The following is a 25,079-nucleotide window of genomic DNA, read 5'->3' as shown; positions in this document are numbered from 1 at the left end:
TTTTGTAAATGTCCTACCGTAAATATATCAAAACTTAATTTATGATTAGTAATATGCATTGTTAAGAATTCATTTGGAAAACTTCAAAGGCAATTTTCTCAGTGTTTGGATTTTTTTTTTACACCCTCAGATTCCAGATTTTCAAATAGTTGTATCTCAGCCAAATATTGTCCAATCCTAATAAACCGTACTGTATGTCAATGGAAAGCTTATTTATTCACCTGATGTATAAATCTCAATTTCAAAAAGATTGACACTTAAGACTGGTTTTGTGGTCCAGGGTCACATATGAACTTCAAATATAATACCAAAGTAATATTGTTTGCAAAAACCGGTGTGTTTAAGAAATATGGTACCACACACACACACACACTCAGCTCTTTAGATGCTGAGCTACAGGATATAGACACACACACTGGGTCAGAGGATGAGGATCAGGTTGTGATGAAGATAATGCTTCTTCAGCCTCTTGTGAATCACGTGATAGTCAGTGATCTGATGGCCAGGTTAGATCTATATGCCATTCTAATATTATTAAAACACATGGCAGCGGATTGTTAATTAGTCTCTAATTGCTTCCAATGAGGCAAACACTGACACGCACACTGTAGAATTTTTCTGCATAAAACATGCATATATGTTTGAAATTGTCTATGGATAGTGTATGTGCTGTATTGTCTCTTTTTAACCCCTTCAGGAGGACTGAAATGAGTTGAGTATGTGTATGTGTGCATGTTTCAGGGCAGGGGGTGTAACCACACTTAATAAAGGCCTTGCCTGTGTCTAATAATCCCAATCCCCTCAGATTAAGGGATGACGTGTCTGGTAGAGCGCTACTTGGCTCAGACTCCGGCCACTTTGTGTCCCGTTGAGGGAATACACCATACATGATTTACTTCAGTACATGGGGTTTGATAAAGCAAGAGTCTGGAACACAGAGCGTTGATGTCACAATTTGTGGATTTTTTAATTTTTTTTTTTTTACATCTAAAGAGGAATTTTGGTGTCTGATCTGTAATGAATGACTTGCTGCTTCGTACCAAATCTGTGATACCTTAGCAATGAAGATCTAGAACTCAGTAAGATCTCTTCAGTGGTTCTGAGGAAAAAGCTAACTTAATTAGAAAAGACAACAAGAGTTGTTGGATAAACACATTTCTCTTATGACTTTCTAACACTTTCAAAAACTATTTTGTACTGTCAGTCTTCATGATCACTGGACCATCTGCGCCAAGTTGGGAAAAGGTATCATACTCAGTATAGTCAAAAGATCTTTTATGTGTGTTTTTTTTTTTTAAATTATTATATCTTTTTATGTATTTTAAAATTTTATTTAATCCTTGGATGTAAAGCTGAATTTTCAGCAGTTATTACTCCAGTCTTCAGTGTCACATGATCCTACAGAAATCATTCTGATTTGTTGCCGAAGAAACATTTCAGTATACCATTCAAAAGTTTTGGTTAAGTAAGATTTAAAAAAGCCAAAATCATTACTTTTATTGAGCAATGATAAATGCTGTTCTTTTGAACTTTCTATTCATGAAAGAATCCTGAAAAAATAGTAATAGCTGCATAAATTAAAGTTACATTTTACAATATATTCACATAGAAAACATCTAATTTTAATTTAGATAGTAGACAATATTACCGGGTTTGCTGTGTTTTTGATTAGAAAAATACAGCCTTGGTGAACATAAGAGACTTCTTCCAGAAACATGAAAAAATCTTAGTGATTCCAAGCTTTTGGAGTAGTTCAGGTATTAGTTGTTCTCCTTTGTCATACTGAGAGTCTTGTGTTTCGGAGTTCCTCTCTTCACTGTTTTGTTTTTAATGAGACAGTGAGGGAGAGGAAACTCATACATATGCAAATAAGACATGTTCCGTATATTTATGCAGTAAGTATGCCCCTCATGCATTGAAATATGGATGTTAGTCTTTAAGAGGAGAGGGGGAGGGGGGGGCGCATATGACATTTGAAGTTGTAGCAGAAATTCTAGTGCCCACAAGGTCTCTGCCTAGTAGGCTACTATGGAAATGCTGTAGATGAATTTGTGTAAACTTTATTTATTTTATTTTTTTGTCTTCATCTACAGTATGATACACCTATTATTCCAGACATTTTATTGGAAGAGTACTGATTTAAAGGTCTTTTTGTTCCAGCAGCGGGCAGTGATTAGAACCTCAGCTGTTACTCCTTTCTCTCACAGTTGTTTTCTCTGTATCTCTGTGCAAGACTCACAGGGTTTGTTGATGCATTAATGTTTTAATATTCTTCTCTGTTACATGCCCTTATTGATATTTGTCAAGTCTTATTGATTTTCTCCTAAAAACTGCAGAAAAGTCATGCATTATTAACAATGTTTACACAAGCTAGGACTGATATAAATCTGTACTCGCACATGCACTACACATGTATACACAGATAAGGTTAGTTAAATTCAGGACATTTACATGCATTTTGCGGTCATTTTTATCCAAAGCAACTTTTGCATTCAGGGTATATATTTTATCCATTCATGCAGTCCCTGGGAATCTAACCCATGTTCTACTGTTTGAGCTCCAGGAACCATCCATCCATCCATTATTCAAGTCATTTATCCTCTGTAGGGTTGTGGGGAATGCAGTAGGTTTTTATTTTCACTGTTAGAACATATGGGAATGCAAAAAATTGATTTCTTATCATCCTCCAGTTTAACTCTGTGAAAGTGAAAATCTAATAAAAAAAAAAAAGGTTCATTAGATTGATCACTACTGTGCAGTGTGATTTTTAGGCACTGCCTTAACAAACACCAAATTCTAACAGTTGTTGGATTAGTGTGTAAACCTGTTAGTGTTTGTTGGGGCAGTGTGATAAAGACAGTTGTGTTTCGCAACATTGTAAATCCAACAGATTTATAATGTTGATTTAGATTAAATGATTTGTTCCCCTAAAAAATCATTTAGTCACCCTCGTGTCATTCCAAAAATGAATATATTTCATCTGTGGAACACAATGAAAAGACTCAAAATATCCTCATTCATTGTTTGTTTCACAGATGAAAGTAAGTCTAAAGTTTGAAATTGTTTAGTCTGCAGTGTAATTTAATCTAAGAATTTCTAAGTAGAACTGAATTGCATAGCATGCTATTTCTCTGTATCAGGTAGCCACAAATCCTGCTGTGTTGTCTTAAGCTAATGCATTATTTGTACTCACTTTGTCAAGTATGCTAATTAATGTTGTTTACTCATAAACACTAATTTGTGCTGTAGAGGGCATTAGAATAAAAAATACACATAGCGCAACTCATAAATAATTGAATGAGCTATGCAGAATCCTAATGGATTAGCCACTGGGGGCAGCAGGATGCTGCTGTGGTAAAATAGCGCATGTTGAATGCTAATGTGGCAAGCGATGTGTATGTGTATGTGGAATGTGAAGAGAGTCAGTGATTCTATTTCTGGCTCTTTCGTATTCAGTAAAGAGACAACACCAGGGGATTCAGAATTGACAGTAAATGGTGGTTTAAAACAATTTCGGAACACCAATCTGCAGGACACATGCAGACATTGGTGAAATTTTAAAGGTTACTCCATCCCAAAATGAAAATTTTGTCATTATTTACTTACCCCCATGTCGTTCCAAACCTGTAAAAGATTTGTTCGTCTTCGGAAAACAGTTTAAGATATTTTGGATGAAAACAGGAAGACTTGAGACTGTCCCATAGTCTGCCAAGTAAGTAACACTGTCAAGGTCCAGGACAGTATGAAAAGCATCATCAGAATAGTCCATCTGCCATCAGTGGTTCAGCCGTGACATTATGACACAGAAGAGCGTAAGCCGCTTGTGTACTAGTCAGATTTGTCAAAATGGTGCTACGCTGATTTGGAGAGACACAGAGGAGAGGAATTGTTGAATAAAGTCATTATTTTTGTTTTCTTTGTGTACAAAAAGTATTCTCGTCGCTTCATAATGTTTCGTTTGAATCACTGATGGCAGATGGACTATTCTGATGATGCTTTTCATACTTTCCTGGACCTTGACACTGTTATTTATTTGGCAGTCTATGGGACAGTCTCAAGACTATTCTGATGATGCTTTTCATACTTTCCTGGACCTTGACACTGTTATTTATTTGGCAGTCTATGGGACAGTCTCAAGACTATTCTGACGATGCTTTTCATACTTTTCTGGACCTTGACAGTGTTATTTATTTGGGAGTCTATGGGACAGTCTCAAGCCTCCTGATTTTCATCCAAATTATCTTAAATTGTGTTCTGAAGATGAACAAAGCTTTTACGGGTTTGGAACAACATGGGGGTAAGCGATTAATGACAAAATTTCCATTTTGCGGTGGAGTAACCCTTTAAGTGAATCCAAAAAGGGTTTTTTCATAATAAAGCACAATCAAATTCAGTTTGATTTGAAGTTACTTTGTGGTGCAATGTTGTAGCACACATAAATATTGTGTTAAATAATAATTTTTTTTATTATATTGAATGAAATCAAAACAAATTTTGTTTAATAAAGCCATTCATCTCGCTTTGTAAGTGCATGTATGGTACCTTAAAATAGCAATGAAGTAGCGACTTCCATAATATACTTATCAGAATGTAACACATTATAAAAATAAATAATAAATGTTAGGTGCAGGTTGGTTCTATCTATCAGTTGTTGACTGGATTTTGAGATGCATGCATTATATATTTAATGCTTAAATATATATTTATGCAAATATATACAAATGCATCAATGAATCATTTAAAATAATATTACAATAATATTGGGGTTTGAAATGAACTTTTTCACTCAGCAGCCTATTTGGCTACTACATTAACAGCAATTCAAACTAAAATTAAATCAGAAATTAACCAGATTATCAAAATCGTTTATATTTAAAATTATTTTTAAGTTTTTTTCTGAATCATCGAACATCTTTCAGCTTTATGACAGTCAGTCATTGTTTGAAATTAAATAACAGATATAAATGCACAGTTCTGTGTGACTTCTCTTACAAAACAGCATTAATTTCATGGTTATTTCAAACAACATTAGCTCAAATGAATGGGCTAATGTTGGAGGCTCCTGGTTGGAGGACATCATTTATGAACCATAACCCATCAATTTGGCTATTGAGTTGATATGTATTACCCGCCATGGTTATTGTCACCTACATTTGGCAGGCATTAATTTCAAACCCTGAATATCATCCATTTAGAAATTGGTCTAGGATGACATTTCATGCATATTATGAAATGTTTCAATGTGCAGTTCATTAGGTTTTTTATTATTCTTAATCATGTAATGTTGGAAGGACTAACATATAATTTTTGGTTTCTAAAGCAAATCTTTCCAAGACTATCAAGTGGTTAGTTCATAGTGACATCTAAGTTCAGACTCGACTAGTATAAATGCATCTAATGAGCTAAAGTGAAGGTTCACATGGATCACTCAGTGTATTAAGGGGTCAGTAGTGTCTGATTGGCAGTAGCTCTGACTGAGATTGGCAATGGAACAGAAATGTCCCCGTCCACTTCAGGGGGTCCCAAACTTGCTAGAGCAGATTGTGAGCCGATCAAGACCTCCAGATGTCATACTGCTAGTATATGTAGATGACTAGATATTGCAGATCTGATTAAGGTGAGGCATTAGTTGCTGAGGAGGCTAAATTCCTTTTCCTCCACACTAAAGCACTGAGGGCGATTATGCCTAGAACTTGGCTGTAGAGACCTTTAAGTAGAAAATCTCCATTCATTTGGTATACAGTAAGAGTCCAAGATGGAGAATTACATTTTATTTTAATTTTTTTGTCATTCTCCAAACAGCTGATATACCTTTGCTATAGCTCATAATACAACATCTTTTGTCCCAGTGGAAAATGCACTTGCTCTGTTTCTTCTCTGACTCTTTGCACACTTTCAGGACACTTATGCGCTTAAGTGATTAAGAGACGAAGTGGAAAATCGGGTTAATTCAGCTTAGAAGTGTCTCTATAGGCGGGTGGGAGCCACTGCCACTTCAGGGTCCCTGGGGCCTCAAACATATCCTACATCTACATGCAGGAGTACCTGAGTTCCACAGGTTCTAGACTTTATTTAGGTTATTTTTTGCCGGTTATTCCAGATTTGTTGGCGATTAAAGACTTTAGGGCTGTTTATCCATCATCCTGCTGTTCATTTAGAGCCTGAGGCTTAGATCACCAAAACTAAAGCTGATTCTTGGCATTTCTTGTAGCCTTTGTCTTGATGCCTTTGAGTTTGTTTTGAAGATCTCATGTAATATGTAACGTGTCATGTGCTGGCTTTCAAACACGCTCTACGTGAATGTTTAGGATCATTACAGTTTCAATATAGTTGCCTGTATTTGTCTGGTCATGGCCCTGATGTGCTTTGACAATGGTTGTACTGCCTAGGTTTAATCTGTGACTCAATACAGTAGATCAAGTTTTCCTGGCTTCTCTAAACACATGGGTGGAGACCTGTCCTGACACCTGTCTGGTCCTGAAACCTCTATTACATGACTAACATTGATCTGTGACACCAAAAACGACGTGGCACTGTCATGGCACATTGGTATCTTTGCACCCTGTCAGGATAGTCGCATTGTTACATTCTATGAGCATATCGTCTCCCTTTCTCTGTAAGGAGGTGTGCCGCTGGCTGGTGTGTGTTTAAAATAATGGAACTTGACTGGAGTCTCAGCATGTCTGCAGAACTGGAAAAGCAGGATGTTGATCTAAGGTGATTTCTAGCATGTTCAGTTAGCACAGTTAATGACTGTATCCGTCTCAGCAAACGTGTTGACACAGTGAGGTAAATGACTTCATCTTTAATATCTCAAACATTTAACAGTCAAAACCAGGTTAAAGGTTTATAAGTAAATATTATTTAATAATATGGTATATAAGACAAAATTCCTGTTGGATGGTGGTGTGAAAGTGGATTTTAAACATTTGTAAATGTTTTAATGTTATTATTGTCATCTCATTATTGATGTAATTCTAACCCTGTACAAAATTAGTTTACACAGCCTTAAAGGAACAATTAGATCATTCATTATGGCTTAAGGGAGGAACTGTAAAAATGGTAAGATAAAAAATGTAATCAAGTAACCTACAAATGAAATATCTACATTACTGTTCAGAAGTTTGGGGTTGGTAAAATGTTTAAAATCTCTTATGCTCACTAAAGCTGCATTTAAATGACCAAAAATACAGTAAAAAATACTAATATTGTGAAATATGATTACAGTTTAAAAGACCATTTTCTATGTGAATATATTGTAAAATGTAATTTATTCCTGTGAGCCAAAGCTGAATTTTTCAGCAGCCAATTACTCCAGTCTTCAGTGTCACATGATCCTTCAGAAATCATTCAAATATGATGATTTGCTGCTCAAGAAACATTTCTTATTGTTATCAATGTTAAAAACAGGTCTATTGCTTCATATTTTTGTGGAAACAGAGAATTTTTTTTTTTTGTTTGTTTTTGTTTTTTTGGAGGACTGTTTTTGACTATTTGACATTATAACATTATAAATGCCTTTTGTTTCACTTTGGATCAATTTAATGCATCCATGCTGAATAAAATTATCAGTTTATTTCAAAAATAAAATTACTGACCTCAAACTTTTAAATGGTAGAGTAAATGAACTGGTTTTATTCAAGTCAAAATATATTTAGGCTGATTCAGCCGTCCGAAATGTTTTTGTTACACCAACTTAAATAATGTTAAGGGTTATTTTTTAAATCTACTGTACATGTTACCACTCTTTACAGTGTGAACTGTGGTATGACCCAAAAAAAGCTAAGTCAAAGGTGATGTCAGAACAGTAACTGACACTCATCTGACCCCATTAGTGGAGGTGATGTAGCCTAGTGATCTTCTTATGGCCAGTGATGTCATTTGGCCCGCAAGTGCAGCATGTTATGTCACCCTGCTACAGTCACTGGTGATTGATAGTGAGTCTTGTTTATTCCTGTGACCTGCTACAAGTTCCTGCACACACACCTGCTTTGAACAGATCTGTGAATGTGTAGTTTTATTGGTCACTTCTCATCTTGATTAAAGTGAACCCTTACCTAATATATGGACTTTGGTCATTCCTTTTGTTGCAGTAGTGGTAATTTAGACTGTTGACGTGCAGCTGGTAATAGCTTGTAGTGTATCGTATACCCCTGCTCACATGTTGGTTGTTGGTCTATTGGTGCAATGCATTAAGCATTCAGATGGCATAAAGTTAAATTAAGTGTAGTTCAGCATTTAGAAAACATGTTGAAATGCATGCATTCTGTTCTATTCTGTTGCAATCCAGTAACGCTTCCTGTATAAATGGTTCTTTATTCATTCTGTGCTTCTTAGTAACTGCAGCAAGAGAACTCCACTCACTGTTTTTTTCCAGCCAATATAATCATCATGCATAAACACAGTTACAAAGATGCAAGCTTTACTTTTGAATGTCCAGATTAAAGACACAAGTTAATTCTACTAGCTATGCCGATATGAAGTTTTTGATGCTGCAAGAGCAGCATAATGATATAAAGCCGATATATGTGATTTCGGATGTTTGTTTTATAGATAGTAAATAACACATGCTGCAATGCAATTTATATTCAGAACGGAAGCTCCTCTGTGTTTATGCTGTTGAAATAAAAGTCCTGGAGCTGTCAACATGAAAGTCCCACATCCACTGCTTTATTGACTAAGCAAAATCTGATGCAGATAATTTGACAAATTTAAATCGGCGGTACCTTGGTGACATCAGGTGACCACTAGTCAGTTCAATCTACTTTCATTAACTCAGGTAGTCTAGTCACAATAATGCTATTTGCCCATCTGTGAAGCAGGTGACATGCCAAGCTGCTGGTGGTCTTGGTTTTAAGGTACTGTATATGAAGTGGTTGTAAGTGGATAAAAAATGAAGTTCTGAAGATTCAGTCCCACCCCATCAAGCATTGTGGATAACATTTCACATAGTTGATGTTGCATTTATAGCATTACAGTTGTGAATGAATGGACATCAGCTGAGAGATGGTGTGAATATTTGCTCCAGGACTCATGCCTGACTGAACACTTGGCCTCAAACAATAGCCACTGTGTTCACAGCAGCTGATAAAAGTCCTCTGTGAATGTTTGTGTGTGTGTGTGTGTGTGTGTGTGTGTGTGTGTGTGTGTGTGTGTGTGTGTGTGTGTGTGTGTGTGTGTGTGTGTGTGTGTGTGTGTGTGTGTGTGTTTGTGTGTGTGTGTGTTGGACCAGTCGCCAAGTGTTGCCAGCTGGTGTTTAACCCTAAACTTCTCTCATATGGTTAACACATCAACACACAACCTTTCAAACAACTCTTTAAACCACAGATCTCCCGGCCTCTATCATCAAATGTTTCAGTTAACTAATTTCGATTTCTGGAGTGGTTCCACATCAGTAACGGTGGGGATTTTCTCCCTGTGGGATAATATAGATAATAGGTTAATGGATCTGTTTGTATTTATATGGCAGTACTAGTTGCAATGTATAACTCACGCAGTCACAGTTTAGGTTGCAGTTGTAAAAGGTGGTTCGACAGTGCAGTGCCTTGTTTTATGTATCTTAAAGGGTTAGTTCACCCAAAAATGAAAATTAGGCTGCGTTTTACTCACCCCCGAGGCATCCTAGGTGTATATGACTTTCTTCTTTCAGACGAGTCAAGTCAGAGTTATATTAAAAATTTTCTTTGATCTTTCAAGCTCTTATCGTTGCAGTCAGCGGGTGTTGCATTGCTTCAGTCCAAAAGATGTGAAATAAAAAGCGCCCTTCCATAAAAAAAGTGTCTCACATGGCTCCGGGGGGTGAACAAAGGCCTCCTGTAGCGAAACGATGCATTTTTGTAAGAATAATATCCATATTCAAAACGTGCTTTTTTTTATTTCACATCTTTTGGACTGAAGCAATGCAGCACCTGCTGACTGCAACTATAGAGCTTGAAAGACCAAAGACAATTTTTAATATAACTTCGACTAGATTCGTTTGAAAGAAGAAAGTCATATACACCTAGGATGCCTCGGGGGTGAGTAAAACGCAGCCTAATTTTTATTTTTGGGTGAACTAACCACTTAATATGTTGTACCAGCATTTGAAGTGAGCAGGGTTGTGCACCATTCAGAGTTGAACTGAGATGTTGATTCAGTTCTAGCTCATTTCCTAAATTTAATTTCAGCTATAATTTAAATAAACCAAATAATAGTTATAAATTATCTACGCTCTACTATTCACAAGTTTGGGATCAGTCAGATTTTATTTTTATTTTATATAAATTAATACTTTTATTCAGCAAGGTCCATGAAATTGATCAAAAATTACATCAATCTTTTATAACATTATAAAAATCTTTACTATTTCAAATAAAATCTACTCTTTTGAAGTTTCTGGTGGGTTTTTCAAGAATCGTGAAATAAATTGACTACTGTTTCCACAAAAATATGAAACTGTACAACTGTTTTCAACATTGATAATAACAAGAAATATTTCTTGAGCAGCAAATCAACAAATTAGAATGATTTCTAAAGTATCATGTGACACTGAAGACTGGAGTAATGGCTGCTAAAAATTCAGCTTTGGCTCACAGGAATAAATTACATTCTAAAATATATTCATATAAAAAAATGTTATTTTAAATTGCAATAAAATTTCACAAACTTGCTGTTTGAATATGATTAATTAAATGGAACCCTTGTGATTAAGACTTCTTTCAAACATTACAAATCTCATTGACCCCAAACCTTTGATCGGTAATGCATTTCATGATTTTGCATAATATATTTTTATTATATTTCATACATTAAAATTCATTTAATGCATCATGTTGAAGGAACATGTAATATAAGAATGCTTAAATTTACATATATCAGTTAATAGATTCAGTTTTTGAAAGTGAATAATATTTTTTTATATATATATATATATATATATATATATATATATATATATATATAAATATTATCTGAACAATATGATAGACGTTTTATGGAGCTTTACTGTTTCTTTTATTTTGACATTGAACAGTTTAGAGAAATATGTCTAACCAAACAATGTTTTTTGCACATCAAGAGATAAGCAAGCATGAATAGTCCAAATAAGTTGTGCAATTATATGTTTTGTTGCAAAATTTGTGTTGCATTACTGAAATTCTTCTGCTCCATGACTGTTCACATTATTTGAATTGCAGTGTCTCTTCTCGTCATTTCAAATTCAAATTCCAAGGCAGCCTGCAGGATGTGGCCAATTCAATTAAAATTCCTTAAGAATGAACGTCAATTCTTAAATTCTACATTTTGCCCAACCCTAATAGTGAGGTGGATATCACGGTAACAGGTTATGTGAAATGTGAGAGATAAACATTAAATAAACAGGTTATTTATTAGAATAGTGATTTTGAAGGTTAGAATCCATTCATTTTAGTAATCCATTCATGGCAGTAAGAGAAGTCTTAGAGCCAATGTAACCAGTTCTTTTTTCTCGTTGCAATGATTGACTGATCTTTTTAAATTTAAATTATGCATTTAGCAGACGCTTTTATCCAAAGCGACTTACAGTGCATTCAGGCTATCAATTTTGACCTATCATCTTTTCTCTCTCATTCTTCTCCAGGGCTGTTGAGAAGTTGACAGATCACAGTTTTGACAATCACGCCTTCAGTGTGTCGTTCATACTGGACGAGGAGGCAGGAAGGGACGGGGGTGTAAGACCCCAGGTCCCGCGAGGGGCATCTAAAATGAGGACAGGAAGTTGGCAGCAGGAGTTTGGTCAGCCAGGGGCCATGGGAGGCCCCCAGGGGCCCAGGCATCGTCAGCAAGAGCTGCCTCTACGAATCCTAGTGCCCACTCAGTTTGTGGGAGCCATCATTGGGAAAGAGGGACTCACCATAAAGAACATCACAAAGCAGACACAGTCCAAGTAAGAAGTCTTGATATTTTAAACATTTTAACCAGTAATTGTCTAATTAGTAATGAATTCAATTTAATTAGAGCCCACACACCAATTATTTGCTCTGTTTACAAAGATGCAATAGCTATCATAGTTTAATGTCACAAATACGAATACATGGATAGGACATTTCTGGGCTGATAATGAACACCTATAAACGATAATTTAACCGCAATTCGTTTTTCTACCCCATTTAACCTATTAAAATAGTTTTGCTTGTATAAATTAATGTAAATAGTGATGTTAAATCCTATTTTTGATTTGAATAAAACCAGTTAATATAAATGTTACCATTTTTTCAATGTGTAGCTAGCTAACTAAAAATCATTTACTTAATACTTTTAAAAGCTTAGAAAGTTTATAAACTTCATAAACTTTTGGCAAATTTAGCTGTTAGATCTTGTAGTGTGCATAGCCTGTATAAAAGTGCATGTAGTGTACACTGTGTGTGGTGCTCTGTTTGTGCAAAAGGGATCTAAGCCTGGTAAATTAGATGTGGACAGGGCAGCTATGGTCACAAGTTCAGTCGTTACCAATAGAATTCTATGGAACTTGTGACCATAGTTAGCTAAAAGCTAACTAGCATAGTGTTTGGGAAAGGTGACCCTGAAGAGTTGAGCAAGCAACTTTAAATCGTTGATTTCAAACTGTGCTGTACTATGTCTGGTCTGCCACTTTGTCATATTCATGTCACATTCATAGTCATTTATGTATGCAAGTTCAACATATATATTTTTTATTGATTTAAATTAAATAGTGTAATATCACATATATTGGCCATCCTGATTTCAAAGATATCAGACATAAAAAAATGTATGCCAACTGATACTTTATAATGAATTCAGGCAATATATAATAATCATAATAGACATTATTATTTATTATATAACTAGTATAATAAAGATTTTTTTTAACAACAGCAAATATTTGTACATGAAAACCATGTGTTTAAAAACAACTATATGTAGCACAAAGTGATGGAATAAACATGTAGGGGTCTTGCCATGTTTTTCTTGTTTGACTACTTTAAACTTGAAACTGCTTGACAGGCCTAATATAACATGGTTCACACAGTATCTTTGTGACATTTCTGACATTTTCTGTATTTGTATATTTGTATATTGTTTTCTTATGGTTATTCTGATGTTTCAATATCTGTTCTGTTTCTTTATTGGCCACTTCTGCTTCTTTTAATATTTTGGCCTGTCAGGACCTGTTCAGGCAGGAAGAAAAATAAAAAATTTCTTACCGTAATCCGGTAAACGTGTGTTTAAGACATTTAAGGTAACACAAGAAAAGGCATAACTGGTGTTTATGGATGTTGAATTCAAGAATTGAAAGGATTTCCTGAATGTTTTATTTTTTTATTTTTTTATTTTTTACATTTGTGATTAAAGTTAAACTTGTTTCACCAACTTGTTATTGACTTCTTTGACAATCTAAGAACATATTCTCCTGGGTTATAGTTTCAAGGAAAGGTAATCTTATATATAAGTAATAAGTAATTAATTTCCAGTTATTTGGCAAATAATATAGTGTTATTTTAATATCATTGAGATACTTATAATTTTAAATACAAATTTGAATCAGTAATTATTTTTTATATTTTCTTCATTATAATTTAAAAGTTTGAGTAATTTTGTTGTTTTGGCTCTTTTTTTTTCAAAATATGTTTATATAAAATATATTGTTTTTATTCATTTTTATTTCAGTTTTGTTATTTTAGTACATTAAGTTAAAGTCAATTAAAATGATAAATATTGCATCAGTTTTTTAATGTTTTATTTCAGGTATATATCCAGGTATATATTTATTTCAGGTTTTTTTAAATAACAAAAATGTTCTCTTTTTTTTGTACAGTTTTAGCTAATGAAACTAAATAATACATTGTCTAACAATATATTGAGCACTTCTCATCACTAATATTCTAACTAACAGATCATAAACTATTCTTCTATATCCATTTTGCTCTATCCATCTTTATTAGCATGTGACAGTGAGGTTCAAAAATGTGATAAAGGTCATCCTTCGCTCTCTGTCTCAGGGTAGATATCCATCGCAAGGAGAATACAGGAGCAAATGAGAAGTCCATCACTATCCACTCATCTAAAGAGGGCTGTTCACAAGCCTGCAGGATGATCCTGGAAATAATGGAAAAAGAGGCCAATGACACCAAGATGTCAGTATCTTTTCTGACTGTAGAGCACATTCAAGTTTTTACATGCTTCATTTGCTTTAGGATTGATTTTATTTATTTTTTAACCATGTAAAAAAATCAAATATCCTCATGTTGTTTTCAGTTTTATTTAAAAAGACATAAAAAAGGAAAATAATATTGTGTGCTCTGTCTCTGAATCAGTGTTGAGGAGGTTCCTCTAAAGATCCTGGCCCTCAATAGCTTTGTTGGGAGGCTCATAGGGAAGGAGGGTAGGAACCTGAAGAAGATAGAGCAAGATACTGGGACCAAGATCATTATTTCTTCGTAAGTTTGCTCTATACAGATCATCTTGAACAGGTGACATCAATTAAAGATTGTGGTTCAACAGTGTTGGGACCCAGTAATGGGATTGAGGTTCAATTGTTTACGTATTGAATGTTCCCCTCAAGTGGCAATGCTTATTTCCTTTAATTTTTTTTTTTAGATTACAAGACCTGACTATATATAACCAGGAACGTACCATCACAGTGAGGGGAGGGGTGGAGGAGTGCTGTAATGCAGAAGTGGAGATCATGAAGAAACTTCGAGAAGCCCATGAGAATGATGTGGCTTTACTTAATGTGAGTAAATCATAGCTTTTGAGATGTATTGGTGGTTGGATGTTAGATTGTTTGTTGAGTTATGAAGGAACAGTTTTATGTAAAGTCTCTTTGAAACAGCGGGGATTGTGAAAAGTGTTGTATAATAAACGTGATATAAGGCCAATATTTTTTTTCTCTTCATTCTGGTTTATCGTAATTAATGAAGGAAACATTTGATCTTTAATTGCAAATCAAATCCAGATGGGACTTTTAACGGAAGAATGTATTATCAAAGCTGAAAGTTGAAATATCACTTTAGGAAGACCAAAATTAGTTTGAGAAGACCAAATCTTTGCGTGTTTTGATTTGTTTGAAAAGGACCTGACCCGAACTGACCTCTGTGCAGTTATGTGGAAGTTTGCCCTCTATGAAATATTTTGAGTTGCTGTCAAAAGCAAAATTCCATGCTTACAGAAGATTAAGCCTGTATTTTTAGAAGGATTTGGTATTTTATTTTAAAAATGTGTAATTATAAAACTACATTGGTTGTAGAAAAATGTCTTTTTTCTCCAAACTTGTCCTGGGGTTAAATGCAGTCAAACAACCACCCAAAGAATCCCCTTTCTTTTCTGTTACTTTAAATATTCTTAAAGATACATTAAATGACTTTGGTAAAACAGGATCCAGTTTTAAGAACACAGATCTCCCAAGATACACAAACATACTACGACATACCATTTCAGATGATTTTGATAATGCTCTAAACCTGCAGCGTTTAGTGAAAGGCTGAAAAATTTATTGTTTGTTTGTTTGTCTATTTAATTTATTATTTGTGTGTGTGTGTGTGTGTGTGTGTGTGTGTGTGTGTGTGTGTGTGTGTGTGTGAGTGTGTGCCTTTTTCCGAGATATGTTTTCTTGATTTCACTGGAGATTCCTGAACTTGTTGCCATCTACCGAAAGGTTTATTTTTTTATAAAATTACTGATGTCTTCCAAGGCCAGTTAAGCTATTCATCTTGAGATATGAAAGTGGTGCCAGTATGTTGCCATGGACAGCAATGACATTTACATTTTTTGTAGTCAATGTAAATATATATATCTGTCCACTCAGTAGACAAATATACTCACAACTGATCAGAATCAAGTACTGCAGAGAAAAATTTGATAAACACCAAACATATCCTGTGTTCTTACACAGTGTTTGGGTTTAAAACTGGCTTTAATCCGGTTTCTTTAATCTTCGTAAATTTGTAATCTTCGAATTTGTTTTGCGTGGACAGGCAGTGATTATCAGGCAGAGTGTGGATGTGAATTGGCATTAACTCAGTAGAATTTCATTCATTTAATTTGCTAATTCTGTAACAGTCTGTCTCATAAACCTGTGAAATTAAATGAGATTGATTTATTCCACGTGCTGCATAAAGTCAAACTTATACTCTCAGAGTCACGTCTCTCTCTATATTTGATTTCAGCAGCAGACTAACATGCCAGGTATAAACATGAGCACACTGGGGATCTTCTCTGGCTTGTCTGCTCTCCCCCCAGCCTCTGGTCTGAGAGGACCTCTGTCCGCCTCAGCCAACTACAGCCCCCTGCTGGTGAGCATCAGGATGTGCATGTGTGCATATGTGCATATCAGGACACTTAGCTGTCAAAACAATGTGTGATCTATAAAGTGTGTGTGTGTGTGTATGAGACAGTGAGTTGTCTTTCATCTTAGCATGTATTTTCTCTTAAATAGCCATCTGTTTGCTTTGCAATTTTGAGTTCCATTGGTCTCATCACATTCTCCATGTGTTTGTTCGCCACCACAGGGCCCCACATCAGTATTGGGTAGTATGTATGGGGTTCCCTCCTCTGGAGCATTATCTCATCAGCAAACAGTGAGTACTTTTATTATAGGTGTATGTCAGTATACTTCTCTCATAATGATGTTCTGTAACTCTGCACACTGTATGTCATGACAATCTCAAGCTTATAAGAAGCTTTTCAGTTATATGATGAGAAGAATCTAAACTTGTGGTACTAAAACGGATGCTGAACAATAATGCAAATTTGAAATTAAGGATTTATAATAAAAATGAAATTGAGAAATATATAGAAATGTAACTATATTTTTAATAATACATTTTATTTTTCTGCATGTATTATGCATAAACACGATGACATGGCTTGTTAGGTAAAGAAAGACCTTCTTTGGTGCAAAAAACTTTAAAATGAAAAAGTTACAAATTATAAATTGACTTTGATGGGAAACACTACAATACTACAATAATATTCAGTATGTTAAGGTTAGTGAATGCATTAGGTATCATAATATAAAAATGAACAATACAGGAATTTATAATTTAATTTACCTGAAAAATGCTGTATAGCTGCATTTTAGTTGAAATAGAAGTTATGCTGTAATTTTAACTGAAATTATTGTATTTTGATTGAATAATTTTGTTAATAGTGTTTACTACTATAAAGCTGCTCTGAAGCAATCTGTATCTTAAAAGCACTATATATATATACTTGACTGAGAGGAGTCAAGGCTGTCTGTGTGTGTTTCAGACTGCTGAACAGGAAGTGGTCTACCTCTTTGTTCCCACTCCAGCAGTAGGAGCTCTAATTGGGAAGAAAGGACAGCACATTAGAGAGCTGGCACACTATGCTGGAGCCTCAATAAAAGTGAGCCACTTCTGATTCCCACTGCAGTTCACTCTCTCTCATTGTGAACATTAACCAGTCTGAAATGAAGCTTGAATGAAAGAATGGTTTGGACCAGATTGTATCCTAAGCCTTGTTGGTCAGGACTAAGAAAACCTTGATTTTTTTTTTTACAGTTTTGGGCCAGCTGATGGAACTGCTAATTTCACCAGTGCTTCGTTGTCTCTAAATCTTACATTTGTTTAGATTTGTGCCTTGCAAGCTTTTTGAATTTTAAATTATTTATTGTGAATTCTGCTTAATTCTGCTCCAAGGTAGCGTTATTAAGCTGATTGACAGTTTTGGTTTTTTAACTTGTGATTAGAAAAAAGTTAATGTCATTAATATTTTGAATTGTGTTCGTTTTCCAGCAAAAACTGTATTGTAGTATAATGTAGACTTGAGCTGTTTACACTGTAAAAAGTGATGACCTGCAATTGTCTGGCATTAACTTGTAAAATTTAGTTTTACTGGTATATATTGATGTATATAGGTTGGTTCATTGATGTAAAATACTTTATTTTTTCTGTCTATTAAGGTATCACTCATACTTTTAGCAGTTTAAGTCGTCTTTTGTATTTAAATCAAGACAGAATGGAAAAAGAAAGTGGTTTTTTTTTGTCACTGCAGATTGCTGCACCAGACAATCCTGATGATCCTGATAGGATGGTCATCATCACTGGACCACCAGAGGCTCAATTCAAGGTAAAAGCCATAATTCAGTCATTTAGGCTCCTGATCTTCAGGGGATAGATTCCATTAGGCAGGACCCAGGGTGTTTTTTTCCATCCTCTGTATTCACCCCTCATTTCTCCTTTACTCATTTCTGTATGTGTGTGTCTGTAGGCACAGGGGAGAATATATGGGAAGTTGAAAGAGGAGAATTTTTTCACCGCTAAAGAAGAGGCGAAGTTAGAGGCACATATAAAAGTGCCTTTTACCGCCGCCGGACGAGTCATCGGGAAGGGTGGCAAAACGGTATGTGTGCTTGCTTTGTGTACAGATGTTAAAACCGTGTGTAAACACACAAGTCAAGTGAGACAGATTGTTTTTTACACCTGGTAGTATCGAGTCCCTTGAGATCAGATTTTCAAGGAACTATCACTGAATGTTACTTTGTGTAGAAAAAGTGCAGAAAAGTAAAAATAAACACACAAGGTCAGTAAAAATTGTTTTCAAATGTGACGAGTTTCTTCTTGGTGGAAGAAAGTTTCTTCTTCTGGTCTCTCAGACCAGGTGTCTGTCTCTGCATTTACACTGCAGGTCTTAATGCACAGATTCAATCTTTTGACCATATCAGATTTTTTTTGGCCCGTCTGTTTACATTCACTTTAGACATCTGGTATCTGTATCTGTGTTTAAATTGATTCCCGCCCAAAAGGATTGTCTGCAGTTATCGCATTACTATGCACATGATAGACCTTTGGGTTTGAATGGCCGTGCTATATAAATGTATATGATTCACATCGAGTGGCCATTATTTGCCAGCATGGACAACAGCTGTCATGGCTGTTTTGCAGCATAAAATCTGACTGAACTGATAAATAACGGAAAATAACAGTCATTTTCATTTGTTTAGGCTATTTTATCTACAGCTTGTTAGAGGTAGAATTCTTTAGTGAAGCAGTGCCAAGATGATATTTATTCTATTTGAATTTGAATTTGAAAGAATTGAGAGAGAGAGAAAACGCGTGTGTGAAGCTTGCGAACAAGTGAAGCTTGTTGGTTTAATTATAAAAACTGTGACGTTATCAAAGTTATCACCTCATTGCTGAGAAATATAATGTAGCTTTTAGCTGTTGTATTAATTTACCAGCATTTAAATTACCACACATCCTTAGTGTTTGTCAAAAACGGTATAGGCAATTTAGCTGGGGATTTTTACATGAATGGTGTGAGAAAAACACAGACATTCTGGATTCGGACAGTAATAAAGTCACCGACTAACCCCTGTAAATGTTGAAAATAGCTTAACTCCTGTCCAAATTGGGCTTTATTAATTTCTCTGGAAAACCATGCAGAGAGGGTTCAAGACAAAAGAGTGAGGCAGAGCTTTGATTAGGCAGAAAACAGGTGAACACAAATCTTTCTAATTAATGAGAGATCTCAGACCACTCTGGGAACTATAGAGTCATCTGGTGGAAAGGAAGAGTTCATGCGTATAGGTTACACTCTTACATCCAAATTTTAATCTCACCACAAACGGGTTAAACAAAAAGAGTCATTTTAGTCAGGTTCTTTCGTAGACTAAATTTAATTAGTAAATCTCAGTAATGGGTTGCTGCTGGGCAACATCATGTAACATCAGGTGTTGCTGGGAACACCTAGGAAACATGGAGCACTGCTCACTTGTGATTGCAGTGTTAATTCCAGGTCTAAATGGAATTAGTGTGTGTGACCTCTGACCTCTTACCACCCACAGGTCAATGAGCTGCAGAATCTTACCAGTGCTGAGGTCATTGTACCACGGGACCAGACCGCAGATGAAAATGATGAAGTGTTTGTTAAAATAATTGGACATTTCTTTGCCAGTCAGGTATGTAATAAGTGATTGACATTTTCCTAGGCCTAAAACTGTTTGTTTTATTTGAATTTGTCTAAAACACCAGTCAAACTAGGCTGAGACAGGTGTGCTGTGAAAGTAAGACACTTTGAGACACTTCTGATTTCCACTCCAGTTCAGTCTCTCATTGTGAACATTAACCAGTTTTGGATTAGGCTTGAATGAAAGAATGGTTTGGACTAGACTGTGTCCTAAGGCTCGTAATTCGGGAATATAAGCTGTTGATATAAATGATATATTTGCATGTGCACTCCAGTCACCTTTTGCTATGGTGTGTTTGTTTGCAGTCGGCCCAGCGCAAGATCAGGGAGATCGTTCAACAGGTCAAACAGCAAGAGCGGAAATACCAGCAAATGGTGCCCACACCCTCAGAACCGTCAAATTGATCAGCAGATGCCAGCAAGCAGCAGGTAATGAATGTAGCTCATGCGAGGACAAATGGAAATTCAAGAAAGAAATCAAGAAATTGACAAAGAGCGAGTGAGACAGAGCGGGAAACAGAGAGAGACAGAAGCTGATGAAGAGGACCAGCAGTTTAAAACAACCAAAGAACTTAAAGCACAAAAACATTCGGTGGATATTATGTGGATATGAATGAAGATGTTCGAATTTGTTACCAGGTCAGAGACGGACCTGATATTTCATATTGAGCTCATTTTATGATTGATTAAGCTGATGTGAACGTATATAGAGGATTTGTGCACTGTGAAGTAGACAGCTGGAGGAGGTGAATGCACACTGCAGGTAGATTTTATAGGGACTTGCAGGTCTAGTTGTGCACTAGATCTACTAATTTATTAAGAGCAAATGTTAATAAGATTCTAAAAACAATTCGAATGGTTTATTCAACCGAATTTTCTTTGGAAACTCATTTTCAGGCTATTTAATGTGATTAATCAGATTTGTTTGTTGATCTTCTCTAGTAACTAAATAGTAAAGCATTATAACTAAAAGCATTAAGTGATCTCACAAAGAAACGTACGTGATGTATAAGACTGCTAGCTGTGTGCCAGCATTTCACTTCCAGTTCCTCTTAACCACTGCTGAGTCCGAGCTTTTCTCCTCTGCTTGCTGCCCTTTTCTCTCTTTAAAAAAAAAAGTACATATTTATTTTTGTTTCCCTGTTCCTGACCTATTCATCACACAAAATAATAAGAGCTGTCTGTGTGCCAACTGTAAAGAAAAAAGAAGTGCAATCTCTGAACAGAGATAGATCTAGATCATCCTACTTTGGGAATCCAATGATGATATCCTGTACTGCCCACGTATAATATTACACACTCTTTATATTACCTTACACTACCATTCAAAAGTTTTTATTCATATTTTCTACTTTTCTGATCAAAAGTGACTAATGACATTTCTAATGTAGGAAAAGATTTCTATTTCAAATAAAGAAACTTTTAAAAACTTTTCTAATCATCAAAGAATCCTGAAACAAGTATCATGGTTTCCATAAAAAACAATTTTTAAAAAAATTAAGCAGCACAACTGATTTCAGCACTGATAATAATAGGTTTCTTGAGCAGTAAATCAGCTGCTCAAATAAATGCAGCCTTGGTGAAAAAGACTTCTTTCTAAAACATTAACCAATCTTACCAACCCCGAACTCTTGAGTGGTAGTGCACGCACTTGAAAAAGCGGAATTTCTTGTGCAATCTGCACCTGGTCTGTAGGTCCTGTAACAGGTGCACATGGGGGTCCTTTTAGGTCTTCCTGACACTAATTAATGTATATGATGCAAATGCCTTCTGCAAACATATACTTTCTGTGTTGCAAACATTCTCTTTTCCCCCTCTGGTTTCATGTGAGTGCATATCTTCTCCCGCAAGTGCATGTTTGCAGTAGGGAATGATAACATAAGTGTCTATAAATGCATTTTTGATAAAAGAGTCAAGCAAAGTCAAGACGAAGTGGGATTTTATTTTGTTTTAGTTTTTTTTTTTGCAAAAAGATTTCTCATTTTTTCATAATATATAAAGGTGATGTGATTGGTGAATGGTAACGTCATTAAGCCTTTAATGTTGCACATCCGAAAGGCTAATGGAATTATTATATATATATATATACATATATATATACATATACATATACTGTATATATATATATATATATATATATACATATATATACATATATATATATATATATATATATATATATATATATATATATATATATATACATATATATATTGTATGTGTGTGTGTGTGTGTGTGTGTGTGTGTACTGTATTTAGGAGACATTCACAAAGTACAATTTATAAAATATTGGATTCAGTATTTCTTGACTGATCAAATGCAAGCAGCCAGCACTGCAGTACTGTACAGTACAGTCATAGAGTGTAACATTGATATGAAGCAACTGATAAAACCATGATTGAGACATGAAAATGATATATTGAAAGTCCATGCAGCTTTATGTGAAGCAGTACAATATAACATTCTACCTCAAGAACAGGGTACCTCAGTCTGAATTTGTATACCTTATAAAGCTCTCAAACTTAGAGCATTTTTTATTTTTCTAAAAAAAAAAGAACACGAAGAGGAAAAAAAGGTTTAGTGCAAGGCACCAACACAGCCTGCTTGTTCTTGCGAAAGGTTTCAGGACCCTGCATCAGAAACTGATTGTTGCTTTATGGACCGTTTGACTTACAGTAAATGAGCTCTTGAGGTCAATACAACTCTTGGGCAACTGAACATTTGTGTTGACAGTACTTTGTTTCTTGCAGTTTATGTTTGTACTGAAATAATCGTCTTGACAGATATATAGTGTCTATAAGAATACAGCTTAATCCAACCATATTCTTCAACTTGTATAGGGACATTTAGAAGACATTATCTATGTTATTCTGTTACAAATGGCTTGGTAATTTTTCTCAGTTATAGAGGTCATATCAGATGAGATGGCCAATAACAAGTCAGTTTTAAATTTTATTCTAACTGTGTTTGTGTGAGGGTTTTAGTATAGGAATAATCAACAGTTTACTGCTGAATATTAGCATAATTATATTAGACACGTTTGAATTTCATCTTTTCAGTTTGGGAATCTGTAGTAAAATTTTGCTGTGTCAAATGGGAGGGATGTCCAGCTGTCTCAAGACCATCTCTTTTCATATCATTTACAAAAACAACATGTACATGAAACCTGATTTTTGGCGTATTACTTCTGTTGCTGTCTCTGTGTTTATTTCTCTTCACATTCTACCATGTTCAAAATGTCTTTATTGACCACTTGTACCATGAATATTTCTGGGTGTTTGATAAGCCTGTCCCTTTAATCCTTATTTGAGATGAGCTTCTGATATCAACTTTTATAATGACATCACACAATGTAAAAATGGGCAAACAAACTAATTTCAGATCTGGGCAAAAGAGGGACATATTCCACTGGTAAACTATGGGCTTTAGCCAAGTGTGGGGGAGTTTGAGAGAACAATCATGAATACACATCTGTTTTTATGTTTGTTTGTTTTGTTTTTTGGGAGGGTCTCACTACTTTTCATGTGGATATGAGCAATAAAGAGTTTTTAAAACAAGGTTTTTTTTCTTCATCATCTTTATATCAATACATCAAGTTTACTTGTGTCAGCAATAGCTTAAAGATTCTGTGGAAGCTTGTTTCCGCCACAGGATAAAAAATCTATTGATGATTTTTATCTCATCTCATTTTATCTGATTTCCCCCCCTTAATTCTGAGTTTATATCTCACATTAATGGCTCTCGTTTTTCTCGATATTGTGAAGAAAAACGTGAAGAAACTCAGAATTCCGACTTTCTTTCCTTGCAATTGCAAGTTTTTTATCTAATAATTCTAATTTATCAGAATTGCAAGTTTATGCAATGACTTTTTTTATCTAAAGCAATGTCTGAATTGTGACATAAAAAGTTGCAGTTACCTTTTTTTCTTCTCATTGCAGAAATGAGCTTCCATTAGATTCTGAATGCTAAAGTGAAACCTTGATATCTGTTGGAAAATATGATTACACAATATTATATAATATTTAAATATTCTTATCCTGCAGTTATACAACTTACTTAATGTTTTTACTTGTAAGTAGCACAACAGTGAGCATGCATCTGTAGAAATAGTTGGGATAATTTGACTATGCTTACAGCTGCCAGTATACAGTAGTATAATTATCTTACTCATTTCAGCAATTTTACCATGTATGGCTGAAAATACTGTAAGTTCCAATAAATTCAACTGTTTTAAATGTTTTTTTTATTATTGAATGAAAATTTTGTAACATTTTGAAGAACTTCTTAATTGTGAACAGCAGTTAAAACTTGGTTATAACAAAATGATACATTTCAAGTGCTCAAACAACAGTTTTCAATGCAAAAACTAAACCTTAATCTGTACACAACAACATATGTACACGTTAAGACATTGATTTATTTTTCCATATGTGACTCAAAACAGGAGAGCTTCTGTAATGCAGTAATTATTCAAGTAGCACCTGTAGATGCAATTCATGAAATTGCACATTGCAAAGGAAATTCATTTTGTTTTTAAAGGATACATATCATTCACCATAGAAACAGCACTAGAATGTAGAGTTTCTGCCAACTGTCCAAAACAGGTCATTAGTAGTGTGCGTTTTTTTGTAGCTAGAGATGAATGCACATGCACACATATAACACAATTGTTTATGTATGACAAGATCAGTTGTCAATCCCTGAATGTACTGTGCAAGTCCAGAAGATTTAGACCATCAAATAAATTATCAGTGCACAAGGCTATATTTAAAGCATAACACTAACTTGCAAATAAAAGTACATCCTGACAGTAGGATGCTTGAGGATAATGAATATAATAATGTCTAATTTTTTTTTTTTATAATATTTAAAGCCTGAACTCAGTGGTATCCACCTTATTTTTCAGTGCAGAAGTAAGCATTTTTTTCTGTGAATTTGACAAACTTCTGATTGATTAGCTGGTATAGACAATAACAAGAAGAAGAACTAGTGCCATATAGAAGTGCAGTAATGGAAAAACTATTTGTGCTACAAACCAGTGTTTATAATTATTGCAATCTAAAATAAATAAATAATATAACAAGAATGACACGGAAAGCACATTCAAGTTACAAATGGCTGCATCTGCTTTTAAGTTTAAAAAATAAGGTTGGATACAATACAAGAAAAATTGG

General features: G+C 34.8%; 1 protein-coding gene across 6 annotated transcripts in view; it reads left to right on the top strand.

Annotated features, from left to right (window-relative positions):
- Positions 1-23,462, top strand: part of LOC109107133 (insulin-like growth factor 2 mRNA-binding protein 2) — a 32,188-nt gene extending 8,726 nt beyond the window's left edge. For 3 of the 6 annotated variants that reach the window (XM_042757002.1, XM_042756987.1, XM_042757008.1), the window contains 11 exons: positions 11,597-11,902; positions 13,977-14,111; positions 14,292-14,414; positions 14,575-14,710; positions 16,143-16,268; positions 16,485-16,553; positions 17,227-17,343; positions 17,992-18,066; positions 18,208-18,339; positions 19,784-19,897; positions 20,212-23,462. In XM_042757002.1, coding sequence (XP_042612936.1) covers positions 11,721-11,902; positions 13,977-14,111; positions 14,292-14,414; positions 14,575-14,710; positions 16,143-16,268; positions 16,485-16,553; positions 17,227-17,343; positions 17,992-18,066; positions 18,208-18,339; positions 19,784-19,897; positions 20,212-20,310 — 1,308 coding nt within the window. In that variant the 5' untranslated portion in view covers positions 11,597-11,720 and the 3' untranslated portion in view covers positions 20,311-23,462. Of the gene's footprint in view, positions 1-6,125; positions 6,790-11,596; positions 11,903-13,976; positions 14,112-14,291; positions 14,415-14,574; positions 14,711-16,142; positions 16,269-16,484; positions 16,554-17,226; positions 17,344-17,991; positions 18,067-18,207; positions 18,340-19,783; positions 19,898-20,211 lie in introns of those variants that run through there. The other 3 variants (XM_042756981.1, XM_042756972.1, XM_042756996.1) reach the window with 3 other exon arrangements.
- Positions 23,463-25,079: the final 1,617 nt, after the last annotated feature.

The sequence above is a fragment of the Cyprinus carpio genome, chromosome A1 (assembly GCF_018340385.1).
Source record: "Cyprinus carpio isolate SPL01 chromosome A1, ASM1834038v1, whole genome shotgun sequence".
NCBI classification, from domain to species: domain Eukaryota; kingdom Metazoa; phylum Chordata; class Actinopteri; order Cypriniformes; family Cyprinidae; genus Cyprinus; species Cyprinus carpio.
Note: the sequence above shows the minus strand (reverse complement) of the source record. Positions and strands in the feature narration are given on the sequence as shown.